At 37.2% G+C, this 20,743-nt stretch overlaps 1 protein-coding gene across 14 annotated transcripts in view; it reads right to left on the reverse strand.

Annotated features, from left to right (window-relative positions):
• ABI3BP (ABI family member 3 binding protein) overlaps positions 1 to 20,743 on the reverse strand; it is a 250,305-nt gene that overhangs the window by 133,392 nt on the left and 96,170 nt on the right. For all 14 annotated transcript variants that reach the window (XM_081235523.1, XM_081235522.1, XM_081235521.1 and 11 more), the window contains exons 5-9: positions 15,288 to 15,469; positions 14,676 to 14,731; positions 4,347 to 4,395; positions 3,327 to 3,398; positions 2,667 to 2,759 (exon numbers count right to left, since the gene is read on the reverse strand). In XM_081235523.1, the coding sequence (XP_081091649.1) occupies positions 2,667 to 2,759; positions 3,327 to 3,398; positions 4,347 to 4,395; positions 14,676 to 14,731; positions 15,288 to 15,469 (452 nt within the window). The remainder of the gene's footprint in view (positions 1 to 2,666; positions 2,760 to 3,326; positions 3,399 to 4,346; positions 4,396 to 14,675; positions 14,732 to 15,287; positions 15,470 to 20,743) is intronic.

A 20,743-nucleotide genomic window follows, 5' to 3' on the forward strand; every position in this document is an offset into this window, starting at 1 on the left:
ATAAGAAAATTGAAATCATATCAAGCATCTTTTCTGACCATAGCACTAGGAGATTAAAAATCAATTACAGGAAAAAAAACTGTAAAAAACACAAACACATGGAGGCTAAACAATATGTTACTAAATAACCAGTGGATCACTGAAGAAATAAAGGGGAAATCAAAAAATATCTAGCGACAAATGAAAACGAAAGCACGATGATCCAAAACCTATGGGACACAACAAAAGATGTTCTAAGAGGGAAGTTTATAGCAATACAATCTTACCTCAAGAGACAAGAAAAATCTCAAATAAACAACCTATCCTTACACCTAAAGCAACTATCTTGAGAAAGAAGAACAAGCAAGTCTTTCCCAGGCACGGGGCTAAGTATTATATAGGCTCTGGGCAGAGAACAGGTGAGTGCAAGAGTCCTGAGCTCTGGTTCTAAACACAGGTTCACTCAGGGAATTTAATATGGAAGCTTCCTGGCTTTTAGCACAGCATTTAGATGATGTAGAGTTGAGTCTCAGGGTTTACAGATAAACAGGAGGTGATCAAGTCTGATGCACAAATTAAAGAAATAAAGCCTAGAATCACTTGTCTACATTCTTGGAAGTAACTCACCATAGGACTAACAGATATGAATGTTTTACAGTAAAAATGTAACAACTGCACAAAATCACAAAGATTTATGGGCAAATATGTTCATATCTTAATAAAATGGTGATGCATAGATTTTGAAAATTTTTCCAAAATTCTAAGTCCACTAACTATGCTTTTCTACCCACTTATTAAGGCTTTGCTCCTCCTTCTTCCAGGAAGTTCTCAAATTAACAGCTAAGGAGAATGTAAATGTTTACCTTTTAGAACTGTTACAATCTGATTGCTTAACATCAAACAAGTAAACAGGTCAGACCTCCAATGAGGGAGGTGAAATTAAGTCTGAGGTTTCTGTGTGGGTGGGTCCCGTGCCTGTGTAAATCACAATTATGTCCCGAGCCACTTGAAGTTCTGGCCCCGAGTAATGCTTAATAAATATTTGTTGAATAAATGTTGCCAAACAGGGGCTTGGGCCTGTTTCCACGCCCATAAAATGTGAAGATTCAAGTATGTAAGTGTTGAAGTTCTTAGCCATTGCCTAGTTCAAGAAAAATATTCTACATTTTTAAGTCTTGTTCAATTTCCACCACATCATGCCACCTTTTTCCATATTTATCAGTGGCCCAAGACATTCTCCAGAGACTTTAGAGGGGTGGTTCTCAAAGTGTGGCTTCCAGACCAGCAGCACCAGTATCACCTGAGTACTGGGTAGAAATGCAAATTCTCAGGCCCCACCCTAGACCTACGGAATCAGTATCCTGGGGGTGAGCGCAGCAGCCTGGGTGTAACAAGCCCGCCACGGCTTCCGATGTTTCATCAAGGGTGAGATCCTCTGCTATAGAGAGAATTCAGACCAATGTGATACTCAAATGCAGCAACTAGCTTAGCCCACTGGCCACCCCAATTGTTTCTGGACTCCTTTTATAGAATTTTGCTGTTTTTTCCCCAAACTGTTATGTTTTATGTTTTTTAAACACTAAAATCATATCTGGTGCTTTCTAGAAGTAGGAAGCAGTATCAATCTCAAAGTAAATAATAATTCTAACAGACCTGACCCTTACCTCAGTTACCGCTGAAGACCTCTAGTGGCCCCTTGATAGTATAGTGTAATAAGCGTAATTTATAACAATGACTCCATTTGAAAATCATACCTGTATAAATGTGTATATTTTGGTTAATTTGATCATTCACTCTTCTTTCATAAATATAAATATAAAATAACTATTTCCGTATAGAATGTGATTTATATGAATAACTCTAACACTCCATCCTATCTACCCTTTACTTTTTTTCCAATTTTTTTTTATTGTGGTAAAAGACACATAACAAAAAATTTACAATCTTAATCATTTTTCAAGTGTACAGTTCAGTAGTATTAAATACATTCATAATGTTGTGCAACCATCACCACCATGCATCTCCAGAACTCTCCTTATCTTGTAAAACTGAAACTCCGTACCGTTAAACACTAATTCCCCATTTTCCTCCTTCTCCAGTCTCTGGCAGCCACCATTCTACTTTCTGTCTCTATGAATCTGACTACTCTAGGTACATCATATAAGTGGAATCACACAGTCACTTTGTCTTTTGTGATTGGCTTATTACACTTAGCATTATGTCCTCAAGGTCCATTTATATTATAGCAAATGTGAGAATTTCCTTCCTTTTTAAGGCAGAATAATATTTCATTGTATATATATACCACATTTTGTTTATCAATTCATCTGTTGATGGATACTTGGATTGTTTCCACACTTTAGTTATTGTGAATAATGCTACTATGAATATGAGTGTACAAATATCTCTTTAAGACCTTTTCCCCACCCAGTTCTTTTGGTTATATACCCCGAAGTGGAATTGCTGGATCATGTGGTAATTCTATTTTTAATTTTTTGAGGAATCGTCATACTGTTTTCCACAGCAACTGTACCATTTTATATTCCCATCAACAGTGCACATGCCTGTCCCTTATTTTTTACTTTGAGATCCCCAAACAGCTCATTTGCTAGATCCCTTGGACATCCTAGGAATATCACTGCTAGTACTGTCACTGCAAAGTTCACATATAGATCTTTGCTGCTTACCTAACTGTGTCTTGATTGCATCCGAAATATCAAACATTATGGAGGTAGGAAGTTTTATGGTGGTTTCATTAAGACCTGGAATAACAAGGTGGACTGAAAGAAAACAGAAGTAGAAGAAAATGCATCCCATCACAAAGTTCAGAGCATTGGAAACCATGAAGTTTAGTGCTTATTTCGCTTAGTCAATTTTAACCCAAACTTTAAAATGTTGGAAAAAATATGACAGTAACTTTTATGCAGAATCTTTTTCATATTCAGAACTGAACAACCAGAATATTCTGGCTTTTAATCCACAGACTCAAAAATTGTAAAATGGTTGCTTAAAATGTGTGAACAAACACCATTATTAGTAATAACTTTTAAAAGAGCAATTCAGTATGACAAAGACTCCCTCATAACAGCAACAGACCTGTGGGGTAGGCAGGAGGGGAGCCATCATGCCCAACAGGCACAAGCTAGAGTTGTTTCTCTAACACACTAGGATAGAGGTAGCATCTCTTGGATCCTAGCCTGGAATGGACACAAGCCAGGATGCTAAATACTAAATGAACCAACATCAATTTAACAGACCTGCTCACAGTGCAAAATTCCATAAGGCCTTTTTATTAAAAAAAGAGCCTGACTTGACTAATGTAGGTGTAGATTTCAAGATAGACTCACCCAGTATTGTTCCTCCATAGGGAGTCTTTTCTGGGGATTTAGTTGAGGCCCTGTGAGTAACATTCTGAATCACTGTTGAAATAACAAAAGATAACAGTGTGAATGGAAAAAAAAAGTAGTCAGGATGCAGAAAGAAGCTAATAACATGACACCATCTGCACTGGAGAAACCCTAATCTAACTTTTTAATGAATAGAAAGGAACTCATTGGGCTGGCTACACAGGCAACGAAAGGTCTAGAAGGCATATCTTATCTTAATTCCTGTGCCTTTAAGTAATGAAATTGTTCCATTCTAATTAGCTAAGAATTTCCTTTCTCAGCTCTACTACCTGCAGCCTACCCAAGTTAAAGAACTAGCACAAACTGAGGCAAAGACTGACTCAGTAAATAAAGAGATTTAGGAAATGTACATTTTCAGAGCAAAGAATCCTTGGAAAATTCCAATACTGACTGACACTGTTTTGAGAATACACTTGGGACACTGTGTTTCCTTAAAATGAATAACTATTTTAAGTGCCCAATCTCTTCCACCAAGAAACTTTCTGGAAATAATGGAGTCATTTAAATAATTTGAAAAACTGAAAGTCAAAACAAAAATGAGTGCATGCTGAAATAAAACATAACTCTTAAAACCTGGATTTCTTTACTTTCCTTAAAGTGACCTCTATATCATAGTTATCATTTCATTAATCCAAATATCCTATTATGATTTTCTACATGTAAGCTCTCTTAATCCTGAAGAAAGCCACATATATTTAATTGGCTTTTTAAAACTTAATGCTTGTTAGGGTTGCTCTGTCCCTTGTTGTCCAGCCAATGTGCTTTGCCAAGACCTGGCCTAACAGTACAAGAGTCAAAATTATCTGTCAACTTCTAATTTACTAGATTGATTTCTTCAAACTTTTTCTGAAAAATAATCAGAAAAATTGAAAAAATATGTGCTATGCTTAATTATCTCAGTTTAAAAAGTATATTAAAATAGTTCTAAACACATATCCAGAGCAGACGCATATAAATTACCTTGCTTGATGATTGTTACTGGGATTAGCTTTCTTGGGACATATGCTGGCTGAAAAGAGAGGAAGAGAGTCAGCTTTTGAGTTACTGTTAACTTAAAAAAATAAATAAGTAAAAAAACTGGAAGTAGACCTTGTCTTTAGTGAAATTCCCCATGACACAGGTTTAACAGCTGCTGAAAAGATCTTTAGTACATATATCTGCCTCTATTTTATTGTACTCACTTGGTTTTCCCTATAAGTGTCCAAAGATTTGACAGAAGCAGTTTCTTCAAAACTCCCATTAGTTTAACTTACTTAAAAACTGCAATGGAAAGAAATTAAATCCTCTGAATTGAATACTAGTTTATTTTCACTTCATTTGAGAGGTGAACCAGCCAAATTCTGTCTTTACATTTCCTCTCAAAAAAAGATTTCAAGCTACATATTCTTTTAAAACCAATCAACGTCAATTGTCTGAGTATCGCCCCACTGCTGCTCTGCTACTTCAGATACAACTGCCGTGAACTCCTGATGCCATGTATTTCCTTGTCCGTGAAGGCAGAGCTGGGACTCAGATCCAGACATTTCTACTTCCAAAGCCTGTACTTTTAACTATTCTGTACATATGCATGACCAAAGGACCTCAAAATTGGAAGGGCAGGTCCCAGAGGACTGTGCATTCTCCCTTCTTCCAAGTTGCCTCAGACGTCCCACAGGAAGTTTTGATGCCATAGAGTGGCTTGAGCTAGGGGCACGTTTAGTGTTAACTTTACAGTGGAGTCATCACTGGAGATTGTGAGCCAAGGATAAGACGGCCATGGGAGAGACACGGAACAGGATAAGAGAAGGCAGCAAATATACAGAGAAGAATTAGACTGAGGTAAAGGCGTAAGCATGACATGCATTTTTTGATGCTTGATTTAACCTGTATGCATGGTATAGATACTCCATGTGCTAGATCTGCTGACAATCCAGGATATGCTGAATGAGGTACTTAACCACATAGGTGTTTACAGTTGTGAACAGAAGAGATTTGCTAACATGTTCCCATTCTAATAAACAATATGCCCATAATAAAGAAGTGCCAAAATACCACATTTACCATTGACTATTTTTCTTCTTGTAGTAAAGTCTTTATGTTTAAAAAACACAAAAAATAAAAGTTTACTTTTATCAGATTATTTTTAAAAAGTATCTATACTTCTTGTATTGTAATATTGGCCCAGCGCTGTAGACTGAATGCTTGTATCCCCCCAAAATTCACGTGTTGAAACTTAATCCCCAATGTGATGGTATTTGGAGGTGGGGCCTTCGGGAAGTAAATAAGTCATGAGGGTTCCACCCTCTTGAATGGGATTAGTGCTCTTATGACAGAGAACTCCCTCCACCCTTCCACCGTGTGAGATGGTTATCTGTGAGCCAGAAGTGAGTTCTCCCCAGACACCAAATTTGCCAGTGCCTTGATCTTGGGCTTCCAAGGCTCCAGAACTGTGAGAAATAATTTACTGTTTAAGCCACCCAGTCTGTGGTATCTTTGTTATAACAGCCCTGATGGACTAAGACACCCAGTAATTTCCTACTTAGCAGTCTAGCCTAAGGAAGTAATCAAAGATACAGGCATCATTTATGTGTAAGGGTGTTTATTACCACAATGTGAAACAACCTCACCATTCCAAAGCAAAGGTTTTGTTAAATAAATTATGGTTCAAGTTTCTGACATCTATTTACTAAAGTGGGAAATATGTACAGTATAAATACAAAGGACACAAATTTATATTCATAGCATAACGTAACTGTATAACAAATATGTATAGACAAAAGACCAGAAGGAGACAGCTCTTTTTTTTAACAGTAGTTATTTCTTATAATCTCATATTTTATTCTGTGTACCTTTCTATATTTTCCAAGCTCCTTACAAGGGTGAATTACATTTATAACTAGGAAAAGCTATTTTAACCAGCAGTCTCTTTAGCTACTATATATGGTTCTGTACTGCATAGCTCATACACTCTTGGTCAATAGAGGAATGATGTAAATATAATTTATACACAACTTTTCCCAGGCAAGGGGAGGGGAATAGCAGGAATGCAAGTATAACCATCAGTAGAAAAAAAAAAAAGTCAGCTTTGAGGTCACACTGGCAGAAGACCTCTGGATTTATCATAAGAATATTAAATAAGTGTATCTGCTCCCAGGACCCTTCCCTAGAGAGGGACAGGCAGGCCCACGGCCCTGCACTGGTGTGTCCACCTTACGTCCACCTGTGCTGCTTCAGCGAAAGGGTTGCACACGTGGCCTCTATCATTCCTGAGCATTTAACCCCTGCTACGGCAACCTCCAGTTCCATGGGGGATGCTGGCCTGCGGAGCCGCAGGGTCCTTCCCAGTGCTAATAATCACGTTCGACAGAATTGTGTCTACCATTTCAAAGACTGTTGAATGGCTGGTCCTCTGTTTGCCCAGTGAGTCCTGCCATGTAGTGTATACTTGGCAGAGCGTGAAGTTTTTCAGAGACACATCACATTATAGCAGAAAGCCTATGGGTTGATGTGCTGATTGCCTTTGAACGGCATTATCCCAATTCTTATTTCCTTCTCTGTGGATGACTTGTTTAAAACAAGTTTTTGACAAAAACAAATGGAAAATATTCCACTCTTGACATGAATGGAACACAGTGTCTGTTCGAGTTCTTATATGGGTACAGACCAGTGTTCTGTTAAGATGATGACACGACTATATGGGCAGCGTGTGCTGCCAAAAAACAAGGAAAACATTTAGCTGCAGAATCGAGTTCTTTCTAGACCTATAATTATTCTCTTGCCCAATCTACAATCCAAAGATGCGCCAAGACTAACGAGCAAGTACTAGCTCCCTCTCTGTAAGTAGGGATTTTTTTTTAGTTGAAATATAGTTGATTTATGTTGTGTTAGTTTCAGGTGTACAGCAAACTGATTCAGATTATATATATATATATATATATATATATATATATATATATAAGAATGTATATATATGTGTGCATATGTATGTATATATATTTGTATATATATATATATTCTTTTTCAGATTCCTTTCCCTTATAGATTATTACATAACATTGAGTATAGTTCCCTGTGCTCTACAGGTCCTTGTTGGTTATCTATTTTATACATAGTAATATGTATATGTTAATTCTAACCTCCTAATTTATCTCTCCCCTCCCCTTTCCCCTTTGGTAACCATAAATTTATGTTCTATGTCTGCGGGTCTATTTCTGTTTTGTATAGAAGTTCATTTGCATCATTTTTTTTTAGATTCCACACATAAGTGATTTCATATGATATTTGTCTTTGTCTGGCTCACTTCACTTAGTATGATAATCTCTAGGTCAAGGGCATCAGGAAAATCCTTCTGCCCAAAGTGTTTAATGCTGAAGGCTCTAAAATTCCCAGTAAGAAATCCACAGTATGAATTCTTTCCCTGTGTCTTTTTATAAAAATATAGGGAAACATCTGTAACCTGGACTTACTGAGAAATAAAATATTATGATAATTTCCAAGTTAACAGTATGTAACCAATTACAACTCAGTTTCAACTGAACTGTTTCATGTATGATGTTGTTTATAAAGTTACCAGTAACCTTTACTTACAGTCACAGGCTTGCTGTTATGAGCAACTATCAACGTGTATAAAAGTCTCAGTGTAGCTGGTGTTGGGTGTCGGGGTGGGAAGCCAGGTAGTGAAAGTCCTGCATCCCACAGGATGCTGCGACAGTTTTGCTGGGGTGGCCTCAGCACAGTACTACTGCTCCCCATGGACACCACGCTGGTACCAGTTTTCTTTCTTAGGTCATTTCCTCCCTGGCTCTCTTTTCTCTGCTGCTTGCTGACCCCATTCCTGCAGCAAAACTCCATCACCACTTCCTTCCTCAGCTCTCATCCCACCCTTCAGGAATTATTTTTTAAATTTTTATTGTATGTCAGGAAGTGAGCATATTTCCCTCCTACTCTTTAAGGGATTAATTATTTTTTTCAGTTTTGAGAAATTCTATTCCTTAAGAACTCAGGTTGTGCTATATCCTGAGCAGGGTGACTGGCTAAGGGAAATCATTTTTACCATTTTTCTGGGGACACTGTGGCTGAGTATCCAGTTGGTGAGATTCAGTGGGGAGAGGATGCTGAAGTGGTAAAAGGCAATGCCCCTGAGGGCCAGTCCAGCTTGATTTCCAGTCCTGGTTAGGGAAAACCTACACTCATCTAGAAATAACCACAGCAGCAGTAGCCACATGAAAGACTTTGGATTCACCCTGCATTACACTACCTTCCTCCTGACATTATTTTGAAAATTAGCTTTAATAAAAGTAGTGGTAAGGGCTTCCCTGGTGGCTCAGTGGTTGAGAGTCCGCCTGCCGAAGCAGGGGACATGGGTTCGTGCCCCGGTCTGGGAGGGTCCCACATGCCGTGGGGTGGCTGGGCCCGTGAGCCATGGCCACTGAGCCTGCGCATCTGGGGCCTGTGCTCCGCAACGGGAGAGGCCACAGCAGTGAGAGGCCCGCGTACTGAGAAAAAAAAAAAAAAAAAGAGGGTAGTGGTAACACCAGGGTGCTGCTCTTTGCAAGTTACTCTTTACTGGTTTGTCCATTTGATATTTTTGTGGCGGCAGCATATCCATTGTAGATTTAACTTTATTCTTAGGCCCTGAGATAAAGAGGAACTCTCCATTTGGGGAGTGGCTAAGGGTTGCTCAAAATCAAATTTCAATGACTCAAGAGCTAAACAACATGAGAAAAACTTGGGCATGTTACATTCTGGTTTTAATTCATTTTTTGGATGTCCTGATGAAAGTTATGAAATATACTGATTCAATCTAACATCTGACTAAAAGTGAATCTAACATCCTTCTTGCGAAAGTCTCCATATTTCCAGTCAGCTAGGGAGGAATCAGATATACACCTTTGGTGATATCAGTGGTCTAGACATAAAATTTTCAAGTTTCTGCTTAGGACGATGATTGCTAAGAATGGAAGGACACCTGATGTACTCACTGCATACAATCTTAGGGTGCGGGTGAGGACCGCACCGTATTTTTCCCTATTCACTCATCTGCTGTTACACTTTAAAAATTGGTACCACTCCTCTTTCTGCCAATGATTGAAATGGCTTTTTAAAAAGGTAGGTGGATCTCTGATGGAAAAAAATGGAAGGGTGAAAATAGATGTCATATTTTAGGGGCACACTTATTCTAAGGAGATTTGGATTAATTCAATAATTAAACTTATATTTTAAAATATCTGTTAATAAATGCTACATACTTCAAAAATTTATTGTTTGGTTAGTGAACTAGTTAGATAACTAAGTGTTTTTTTAAATATAGAGAGAATATATTAAAGTTAGGTCCTTTTAGACATCATTCCTTTATTTTTTTATATAATAAAACCTAATGGGGCTTCCCTGGTGGCGCAGTGGTTGAGAGTCTGCCTTCCAATGCAGGGGACATGGGATCGAGCCCTGGTCTGGGAAGATCTCACATGCCGCGGAGCAACTAGGCCTGAGAGTCACAACTACTGAGCTTGCGCGTCTGGAGCCTGTGCTCCACAACAAGAGAGGCCACGACAGTGAGAGGCTTGCGTATCGCTATGAAGAGTGGCCCCCGCTCACCGCAACTAGAGAAAGCCCTCGCACAGAAACGAACACCCAACACAGCCAAAAATAAATAAATAAATTTAAAAAAACAAACAGTTTATGCTTTAAAAAGCAAACAAACAAAAAAACCCTAATGAACTTATTTATAAAACAGAAAGACTTACAGATATTGAAAACAAACTTATGGTTACCAAAGGGGAAATGTGATGGGGAGGAATAAATCAGGAGCTTGGGATGAACATACACACACTAGTATATGAGATAGATAACCAATAAGGACCTACTGTATAGCACAGGGAACTCTACTCAATATTCTGTGATAACCTACATGAGAAAAGAATCTGAAAAAGAATGAATATATGTATATGTATAACTGAATCACTTTGCTGTACACCTGAAACTAACACAATATTGTAAATCAACTATAACCCAATAAGTTTTTTTAAAAGAACCTAATAGTAAACACTAGGTTTCACCTTGATAAAAAGAGTGTTCTTGGGCCTCCCTGGTGGCGCAGTGGTTGAGAGTCCGCCTGCCGATGCAGGGGATACGGGTTCGTGCCCCGGTCTGGGAGGATCCCATATGCCGCGGAGCGGCTGGGCCCGTGAGCCATGGCCGCTGGGCCTGCGCATCCGGAGCCTGTGCTCCGCAACGGGAGAGGCCACAACAGTGAGAGGCCCGCATACCGCAAAAAAAAAAAAAAAAAAAAAAAAAAAAAAAAAAAAAAGAGTGTTCTTGCTTCTCAACGTGAAGAAAATAGCACAATTATCATCTGTTTTTTCTTCCTCAGTTACATGGATCTCAAGTGATTCAACTTATATGGGAAGAATCAGGGTTATTGTTTATGCATACATCTTTTCTCTGATTTTTCTAGAGGTGTAGGCAGGGATGATATTGAAAGTATTTAACAAGCAGTAGAAGGAAGGCACTAACCTATCAGAAGAGACCCCTGCTAAGTGTCCTCTGGCACAAGTGTACTGGGACTTGCCTGCAGAACACATGCTTAGATACATGAATTACAATATATAATGTAACAAGATGCTTAAGATGGGGCTGTATTTAACATTCAAATTTTTCATCTAAATATTATTTATCTGTTAAAAATGGATCCCCTCAAGTTCAAATTGTTTTTCACATTTCCAATCTCTTTTCAGAAGGTGTGAAGGAGTTGCTGCTGCATTTAAGTTTTAGGTATAAGCATACATATATGAATAAAGACATTTTTTCAATGTATCTTTTACTTAAAACTCTGGAATTAATTTCATAGCTCTTGAAATACTGCCTTCTAAGATCAGTCTCAGAGAAGAGATGGGTAAACACTGGATTGATATCGACTTAAAATATTAAAATATACCTCTAAAGTATCAAATCAACTTTCAGAATCAATTCTAAATGATCATATAAGATGGTCAAAGTCTATCCCAGCTGGTTCCTTTTCAACTTTCCCATGTTCCAGAGCTACCCAAATGCACAGAAGGCAGTTTGGGAAACATTTTTTCTGCTATCTAGAAGGTAACAATGAAGAAAGGCTTTCAGAGAAGCCTTAAAATATCTTTTCAGTTAATTCGACTTTTCCTTTGGAAATACCCAAGAGTTTCAGAGCACAGCTCGTTAGAGCTGGCTGGAGTTTGGGGTAATCTGCCTCACAGCTTGAAGTGATAAAGTATCTGGCTCTGTGTCATAGATGCAGCAAGTTTCTAACTGGACCTTCTTGCCATGGATATTTATGATGTGGAAAATAAATTAAATTTCTTGGAAATAAACTGTCAATCATCTTTCCCAATCTTGCTGAGTAACTCACCCTAAATGAAATATTCTGCCAAAAGAAATACAAATTATTGAGATATGGCTGCTGAGAAGAAGGAATGAAAAATCGACATCGAGTCACATGTAAGATAAAGCAGGACAGCCAAGAGGTTGGGAGATAAGATGTACTTCCTAGGAAACCACTCACAACAACAGTGAGGACTGTTCTAGAAGAGAATGGAAGAGCAACTCTATTCCCTGTGATTGGATTTAAGAGAGACAAAGACAAAGGGACCTTAGGGAACGGCAGAATTCAATACTTGGTGCTAAGCCAATTGGTTAATTATTTGGGAAAAGTATATAACCTCATCAATATAGGACCTTACTACATATAATATAGCAAAACAAAATCCACATAGGTTAGAGTTTAATTACTACAAAATCAAACCACTTATAAGACAAAAAAATAGAGAAATATTTATCTGATCTCTGGATATGGAAGGGCTTTCTAAAATATAAGGCAATTGGAGATATGACAATGGAAAAGACAAATAAGTTGATTAAGCAAATTAAGACTTGCCTATTTCACAAATTCCCATAAACAAAATTGATAACGAATGTGCAAATAATGTTTCTAGATGATATCACAAAGAGTCTTTGCTCTTTAAAGTCTTTAAACTATTCAATAAAAAAAACCATGAGATGCCCAATAAACAAAGAACTGAAACTAAAGGTCATTAAATGGAAAATACAAATGGCTAATAAATAAGTGAAGAAAGTGCTGCTTTATCAGCAATCAGAAATAGAAATTTGAAAACCATTTTATACTATTATACTAGCCAAAGTTTTAGGGATGGAAATACATAATGTTGAAAATCAGGGTACTACAGAAAGATAAATCTGATCCATTGCCAGCAAGACTGTAAATTGGTAAAACCTTTCTGGAAAGAAAGTTGACCAAACATATTAGAAAGTTTTAAAAAATGTTAAACCTCTAAACTGTTAATTCCTCTTCTAAGTATCTACTTTAAGGAAACAATCAGAAATGTGAACAAAGATTTATGATCATAAATGTTCACCATAATATGACTTGTAATTAAACTATTAGAAATAACTTAAATGCCTACAAATTGGAAACTGATTGAGTAGCTGATAGTGTACTTAGATTATGTAATACACAGCAATTGAAACTATGTATATGAAAAGTACTTAATGACATGAACTATGCTAGGCCATATTTTGGCTAAGTGAAAAGAATGAGATATAAAATTGCACATATAGCATGATTTTAATTTTATAATGAAAACATGCTTGAAAAAAATACAATGTTCTAAAGTTTTAACAGTAGACCATAAATGGTTTTCTACTGGTCATTATTTGGCAGTGTTATAGGTAATTTTGTTAATTTTTCTTTTCTCATTTTTATACATTATAAATCTTTAAATATCAGATAATTAGGAAAACAGTCAAAACCAAACAGAGAAAGAGAGAGAGAGAAAAGTGATGGAGGCAAGAGAGAAAGAAAATAAATGAATCAATCAATTCAGGCCTCAGAATTTACCAACAATCTCCTTTCTTATATTTTGATTTTAAATATACCAAAATACTTTCTTGGGCAGTCACAATAATTTAATAATCATGACAATAATTTTCCAATATACACACTTTTTTGCCAGTTCAAACCAAAGAAACATTTCCTTTATCAGCAGTAATTCTCAGTTCTATTTTATCCAAACCCATTTTCTGTCAATGAAAAGAATCTTGCATATTTTTATTCACTGAGGTATGTACTACCTTTTTTCCCCCACTGGGCTACATGAACAGTGGGTTATTCTGTGGACTATTCAATAGACATAAAAAACCATCTATCCACATACATCATGCACACATTAAAAAGAACAAATTTGCAACCCTGAATAGAGTCTTTGCGTGTTCACTTGATTGTAGAATATTTCCCTGGCTGGATACTCCCAATACATAGAGACCAAAGCCAGCATCAAATTCTCCTCTTCTCACCAAAGTGCCTTCTCTACCTGCTTTATGACGTAATGTTCTTTACTTTATAATTAGGCATGTGATTTCAATGGCAAATGTCTCTGTGATGGTTCTAACAATGGCTTACATTTATAACAGGTAGTATGGAACTGATATAATGCTTCCTGAGAACAGATTTTGAAAAGTGGAGGGAAAGAGGAGAACAAGGGACTGAGCTCCTAAGGTGAGAGAGAAAAGAGTTCTAGATGGGGAAAATGCTGGGCACATAAAATATACAAACATTTATTGCACTGAATAGAAGCTGGGCATGTTACAAAACCAAACCAGTTGCTTCATCATTTTGAAAAGGGTTGGCTCTTTTAAGTAGGAAATGATAGAAAATAGAGGAAAGATTTGAACAATCACAGGGTTAAGTAGTGCATGTATTTATTTTTATTTATTTATTATTATTTTTTTTGTGGTACGCGGTCCTCTCACCGCTGTGGCCTCTCCCATTGCAGAGCACAGGCTCCGAACGTGCAGGCTCAGCGGCCATGGCACACGGGCCCAGCCGCTCCGCGGCATGTGGGATCTTCCCGGACCGGGGTACGAACCCGTGTCCCCTGCATCGGCAGGCGGACTCTCAACCACTGCGCCACCAGGAAAGCCCAGTGCATGTACTTATTCACTCTTGAAACATGTTATAGTAAAAAACAACCCACAGGACAGAAGATAATAAGAATAATCTCAAAATACCTGGAATACTGAAATACTAGATAACTATACAGAATATCTTTAAACAAATTAGAGATAATCTGGTCTCATGCTTCCACCTCCATTTTCTGAGAAAGAAACTAATTCCTAAAATATTATGTACTTGACCCAAAACCCTATAGCTAGGCAGTTAATCCAGTTTCAGTACCTCATAATAGGACTACTTCCTTATTTAAATGAAAGTATAATGCAGACACATTTTTAAAAGAACATTCCAGAAAATAAGCTGGTACATACCACTGTGTGGACTTGGTCATAGGTACTTTGGATTTTCCCATTTATTTTGTTTTTACCTGACAAAAACAAAAGGAAAATGACATTCTTTTCATTCTTCTTTTCCCTAAATCAATTCTTACTAGTCATTATGAAGACAACTACAACTCCTGCTCTAACTTGGGCATATTATTTTATTTGCTCTCATTTCAAACACTGATTCCAATGATGTTCGAAACAAGGGATGATAGGAAGCAAGCCCAGCCCCATAAAGTCTCTGCATGTTCAATTCCACTGGCCCAGCTTTTTAACTTAGTATTTGTACATGTTATTGAGTTTTGGCTCAGTTAGTGTTCATAGGTCAGAGATTGATTTAAAATATGACAATGGCCAAATAAATAGTTATCAATGATTGCTACTGTCAAATATTAGTTTACCATTTTTTTAAAAAAAACACTCATTATAAAAAAGATTCTGAAATATCAATGCTCAAATTCTGTTTACTTTTGTATTTTTATAAATATGGATAATGAGAACTAACTCATTTCCTATTACACAACAAATAAAATAATTTAATATTTGATAATTAGGAAAAAATATTACAGAAAGCTCACTCAAATAGTTCTAGGTACTTACTTCCAACAATAGTCTTGTGATTAAAAATCTTACTCCAAATTCCACCTTCTACATTGTCTTTCACTCCGAATTCATAAACTGTGTCAGGCTTTAGATTTTCCACAATTGTTTCAGTGGCCGGACAAAGTTGAAAAATCCATTTCTTTTCCTTATCCTTTTCTCTATAGCGAATTGTATAAAATCTGTTGAATAACCAAAATATGCTGTGAAACCACACAGAGATTCAGAATGTACTTCCAGTTTCTTAATACATCATAGACTCCCACCTACTCTCAAGATTTAACATTGGCTTCTGTTTAGACTTTTTTTAATTTTCAGAGAACATAAAAAAGTTTCTCAGTGCGTGCTTAAGTTTTTAATTTCTAATTGCAAGTTAGGGGACTAGGTAACAGCACAGTCATGGTCTAACAGAATTCCAGATCTCTCAATTCTATTACTTGATACTTTCCAAAATGAAAGTTGGAAAACACTAGACATTCATTTTTTTCTAATTTTGCATAGAGAAGAACATAGGCATATTTTTATAAATATTTAATATTATAGTTTCATAACTGTATGGGTTTAAGCCCATGGAAGGTACATTAGAGGTAATATCGTTTAACACCATGGAAGGCACATTAGAGGTAATACCGTTCAATTTTGTAAAAGAGGAACCTGATGCACTCTAATGCATCCAGGACTTTATTTCAAGGGTGAAATTTTCTTACTATTAAAAAAGGATCAACACCAATAGTCAAGCTGAGAGTACAATGAGAAAAATCGAACAATGCAAATTCAAGATCACTGTTACATATTTGCTTAGGGCTTCATAATATTCAGACATATATATCACAAGGTACTAATAATCCTCACTACTATTTTTTTTGCACCTTTAACACATGGTAGGTTTTATATATATTATCTCATTTAATTGTCACAAAAACATCTTAAGTGGTAGAAATCATTAATCCTACTTTACAAATGTGAAAACCATGTTTCAGAAAGATCGCTTAACTTGCCCAATGTCAACCAGCTAGTGGCTTTTACCAGTGGCAGAACCAGAAAAGCAGGAGAAACTCCTCTGGCTCTGCTCTAAACAGTGTCACAAAGTGGGGAAGCAGGTCAGGAAAGGAAATTGCATTGCTACTGGATACAGCAATGAGAATGAATGAACTAGGGCTACGTGTATCAATATGGCTAAATTTTACAAACAAAATATTGAATGAAAATAGCAAAATGACACATGTAGTTTCACAACATTTGCACAAAGATTAAAACACTCACACAAAATATGTTACCGTATATCATTCCTGGCAGTGTAAAGGGACAAGAAATACTGGAAGGATACAACATTTATGATAGTGCTTTGGCTCCCAGTGAGCAAGTAGGCAAATACATGAGACTAGAGGTGGGGCCAACAGATAAACTTTATTTGCTTTTTATTCTTAAATAAACATTTTAAGTAAATAGAATAAAATAATAATTCTCATGTATTAACAGTGGAAACATACATGCTTCTTATACTATTTTAGACTCTTTCTTTACATTCTAAATTTTCTCTCAAAAATTTAGTACCTCTCCCCCACTCCTCACTCTAAGATTCAGGTCAATTGCTTTTATTTAAAGCCCTAAAATCCCTCATTTACTGATGCTAAAAATGTTTATTGTGTCCCCTCTAAGTGCCAGGCACAAGCTCTTGATACAAAAAATACCCACCCAGAATCTTTGGAAACAAGGGCCAGGACTGGCTACATAATTTGTGGAGTTCACAGCAAAATGAGAACATGGAGCCCCTTACTCAAAAATGATTAAGACTTTTAAGATGGTGACAACAGAGCATTAAAACAAGCATGGGCCCTTCTAAGTGGGGAACCTGTGTGACTGTACTGGTTGCATGCCCATGAAGTCAGCAAGGGGGTTATAGTTTCTTAAGTACAGAAAAGGGACGTATTCATACATTCAGCCTACTTTCTTACTAGTCACAAACTACTGAAATGCTCGAAATCATTCATTAGCTTGCTTCTTCCTTGTAAAAGCAGCTGTCTGGGCTCCATACCCCATTCCAAAGTCACGAAAAACGAGTGAAGGAGGCTGTTCCAGCCAGAACACTAACTGCTACTGGGAACAAATGTTATAGAATACCAATGCTCTGTGTCCCGTGAGTTGAACCATCAACAGTAGTTTATGAAACACATTTGTTGACAAGTACGTCGAACAGAATTTCTGTCGTTTTTCCCCTGCCCTGGCTATTACAGGACTTCAGGGAAGTGCAGAGAAACTAAAATCAGACCAGATGGGCCTCCAGAGTTATGCGTCTCTAGTTTGGATACATTTCTGAAGTCCTGAACTGCTTGCATGATCTGGTAGGGGTGTGGGGCAATGCTAACAGAACTACCAGAGGCCAAATTCCAGGATTCCCAGGAAGTTTGATTTTATATCCTCTTCCTAGGAATAAAATGAGACAGACATGTTCTAAGACTTTGTTTAAAAAAATCTAGCCTGTAAATTTTTTTCTATTTTGATCACAAAGCTTTCTAACTAACCTCTCTTGTACCAACTTAGTCAGGAAAAATAAAAGTACAGGCAGCTAGGCCTTCTCCTCGGCTTCTGTTAGGTTACCCTCACAAACACTGGCTTAATTGATACTTGTATAATATAGGCAAGTTCTAAATTTTAAAAGAGATAGTAAACAAGGCTATTTAGCTATAAAGTGGTGAAGTCTATTTTCTTGATTTTAAAGCAAAATATAGGCCTTATGATGATAATACTGTACAACATAGCACAGAGTAGGTACTCCATATATGTTGTGGAACAAATAGAATGGATACTTAGGTGCTCATAGGGTCATTCTAAAATTATAGTTGCTCTAAATGGCCAATGACTCGATCACCAAAATATACTGATTTAAGCCATTAGGTCTACAATTATATTTTGCAATATGTCGTTGCATAAGAGTTCATTTACCAAACCTCAGCATTCTTATAGAATCAATGCAAATGGAAGGAGAGTTCAATAAATGTCTACATGGTACATTTGCAGAGGGCTTAAGATTTTTAAATTTATTTCCGTGTATCCATACGATAAATTCTGAAATGAGCACAGCAAGAATTATTATAGAAGAGAGAGGCCAAGAAGTGTCTAAAGCCTGAGAATCAGTGACAGAGCCAGGCAAATGGCTGTCTTCTGACTCATAAGCTAATACCTTCTGTGTTGCATTGGACTATCTACTGCAGGGCTCTGCAAAAGGAGATGCCAAAACAAGGTAAAATGACCCAGAATGAAAGAGAAGTAAAAGGAATCAGAAGTTCTTTTAGCATTACTTAAGGCTTTCACATAATCACAGACTTCCCAATACTGTCTGAGGACATCCAGGATCAAATGTTGATTGCACTTTTTTTCTGTGGTTAATTAAATTTGGACACAAGTGCAAAGAGAGGCAACAAGTCTATTAAAGACAGAGGTAACAGCCAGTCAATGTCATCACAGCAGACCTCTGAAAAGCCTGACTAGCAATGTGGATTTTAGAAACAAGGATATCTCACATCCTAATTAAGTGGTAAGCAACTGTTGAGGGCAGTGCTTGGTTCAACTGGTGATATCCTGTGCTTGGATCTCCCTAAGAGTCTCAAAACTGACAATAATCGTTATTATAACTTAAAAAATACTATAGCTCCTCCAAATGTAATGGAGAAGGCAGATAGTGGCTTGGCTTGGATATCTGCCAGCTGCAAACTAGTAGCATGCCCTCAGGAGAGTCTCTTTGCCCACTTATATATCAACTTTCTACTTTGAAAAAGAGGGGTTGGATTAGACAATCTTTGAATCCTTTCTGTTTCTAAAATTTTATTCTAGCTACAAATTAGACATTCTATTCTAATAAAATACAGAGGCATAACACAGGCTAGAAACCCTAGAGGCAGAAATCCCATAAATAAAATTTATGATGTAACTGGCATTGAATTCTGCCAAGTGGAGAAATTGAATAGTGTCAATAAATTTAGTCCTTTCACAAACTAGCCTGGATTGATGCACAAGGTTGGCCATCTTTGGGACTTTCTATACTTTTTTCAACAATTCTTTTATTTCTATGTGATTAATTACTATATTTCCTAGAACATCTATTCCACACATCACATTTTTTTTGCTCTCTTCACATCAAAGGACACCTCCTGACGCCCCCCACTGTCAATATCCTTGCTTCTTGCCTTACTGAGACTGTGACTGCTGACATAAAATCTGCCCTCACTCCCTTCATCTCAAAGTCTCTCTCTTCCCCTTCACTCTCTCCTTGCCCCTCTCCGATTCCAGGGTTCTCCCTTCTTTTAAAAAATAAGTGTCTTGGTAATTTTATTCCATTTCCTTATTCCACCTACTCTGCATTCTTTCTCTTGATTCTTCAAGGACCTTTCTCTGAGTCAAAAAGTTGTTGAATTATTTTCCACTATATCAAAGCAAAACTAAAACTAATACTCACTTCTTATTCCTGCCATTACTTTTTTTTTTTTTTTTTTTTTTTTTTGCAGTACACGGGCCTCTCAGTGTTGTGGCCTCTCCCATTGTGGAGCACAGGCTCTGGACGTGCAGGCTCAGCGGCCATGGCTCACGGGCCTAGCTACTCCGTGGCACATGGGATCTTCCCGGACCAGGGCATGAACCTGTGTCCCCTGCATCGGCAGGCGGCCTCTCAACCACTGCGCCACCAGAGAAGCCCTGTAGACTTTTTGATGATGGCCATTCTGACTGCTGTGAGGTAATACCTCATTGTAGTTTTGATTTTCATTTCTCTAATGACTAGTGATGTTGAGCATCCTTTCATGTGTTTGTTGGCAATCTGTATATATTCTTTGGAGGACTGTCTATATAGGTCTTCTGCCCATTTTTGGATTGGGCTTTTTTTTTGATATTGAGCTGCATGAGCTGCTTGTATATTTTGGAGATTAACCCCTTGTCAGTTGTTCCATTTGCAAATATTTTCTCCCATTCATTCTGAGGGTTGTCTTTTCGTCTTGTTTTTTGTTTCCTTTGCTGTGCAAAAGCTTTTAAGTTTCGTTAGGTCCCATGTGTTTATTTTTGTTTTTATTTCCCTTTCTCTAGGAGCTGGGTCAAAAAGGATCTTGCTGTGATTTATGTCATAGAGTGTTCTATGTTTTCCTCTAAGAGTTTTATAGTGTCTGGACTTCCATTTAGGTCTTTAATCCATTTTGATTTTATTTTTGTGTATGGTGTTAGGGAGTGTTCTAATTTCATTCTTTTACATGTAGCTGTCCAGTTTTCCCAGCACCACTTATTGAAGAGTCTGTCTTTTCTCCATTGTATATTCTTGCCTCCTTTATTAAAGATAAGGTGACTGTATGTGTGTGGGTTTATCTCTGGGCTTTCTATCCTGTTCCATTGATCTATCTTTCTGTTTTTGTGCTAGATCCATCCTGTCTTGATTACTGTAGCTTTGTAGTATAGTCTGAAGTCTGGGAGCCTGA

The sequence above is a fragment of the Mesoplodon bidens genome (genome assembly GCF_964165515.1).
Source record: "Mesoplodon bidens genome assembly, chromosome: 5".
NCBI classification, from domain to species: Eukaryota; Metazoa; Chordata; class Mammalia; order Artiodactyla; family Ziphiidae; genus Mesoplodon; species Mesoplodon bidens.